Here is a 271-nt window from a genome sequence, read left to right on the forward strand (position 1 = left end):
CTGCCGCTGCTGCTCTCCAGTGAGGAACCGCTGCTGCTGCTGCTGCTGCTGCTGCAGTGAAGGAGACGTCGCGCAGCCGCAGCAGCAAAGCCCGAAGCACACACATCCAGGTGTCTGCTGCTGCTGCTGCTGCATCTTCTGGCGAGTTGTTGCTGCTGCTGCTGCAGCAGCAGCAACGACAACAGCTAGAAGAAAGAATTGCAAAACAAATAGTCAGCTGCAGCAGGAAGCAGCAGCAGTCTCAGTTTGCCCTAGCAGCAGCAGCAGCAGC

General features: G+C 58.3%; 1 protein-coding gene across 1 annotated transcript in view; it reads right to left on the reverse strand.

Annotated features, from left to right (window-relative positions):
* The window catches only part of EMH_0033670 (uncharacterized protein), a gene marked incomplete at both ends in the record, with an annotated part of 11,329 nt that overhangs the window by 5,013 nt on the left and 6,045 nt on the right, over nucleotides 1-271 (reverse strand). Inside the window, 1 exon segment of the mRNA XM_013494779.1 lies at nucleotides 1-161. Within this exon segment, the coding sequence (XP_013350233.1) occupies nucleotides 1-161 (161 nt within the window).

This window comes from Eimeria mitis, genomic scaffold (assembly GCF_000499745.2).
Source record: "Eimeria mitis Houghton genomic scaffold, Emh_scaff1281, whole genome shotgun sequence".
NCBI classification, from domain to species: Eukaryota; Apicomplexa; class Conoidasida; order Eucoccidiorida; family Eimeriidae; genus Eimeria; species Eimeria mitis.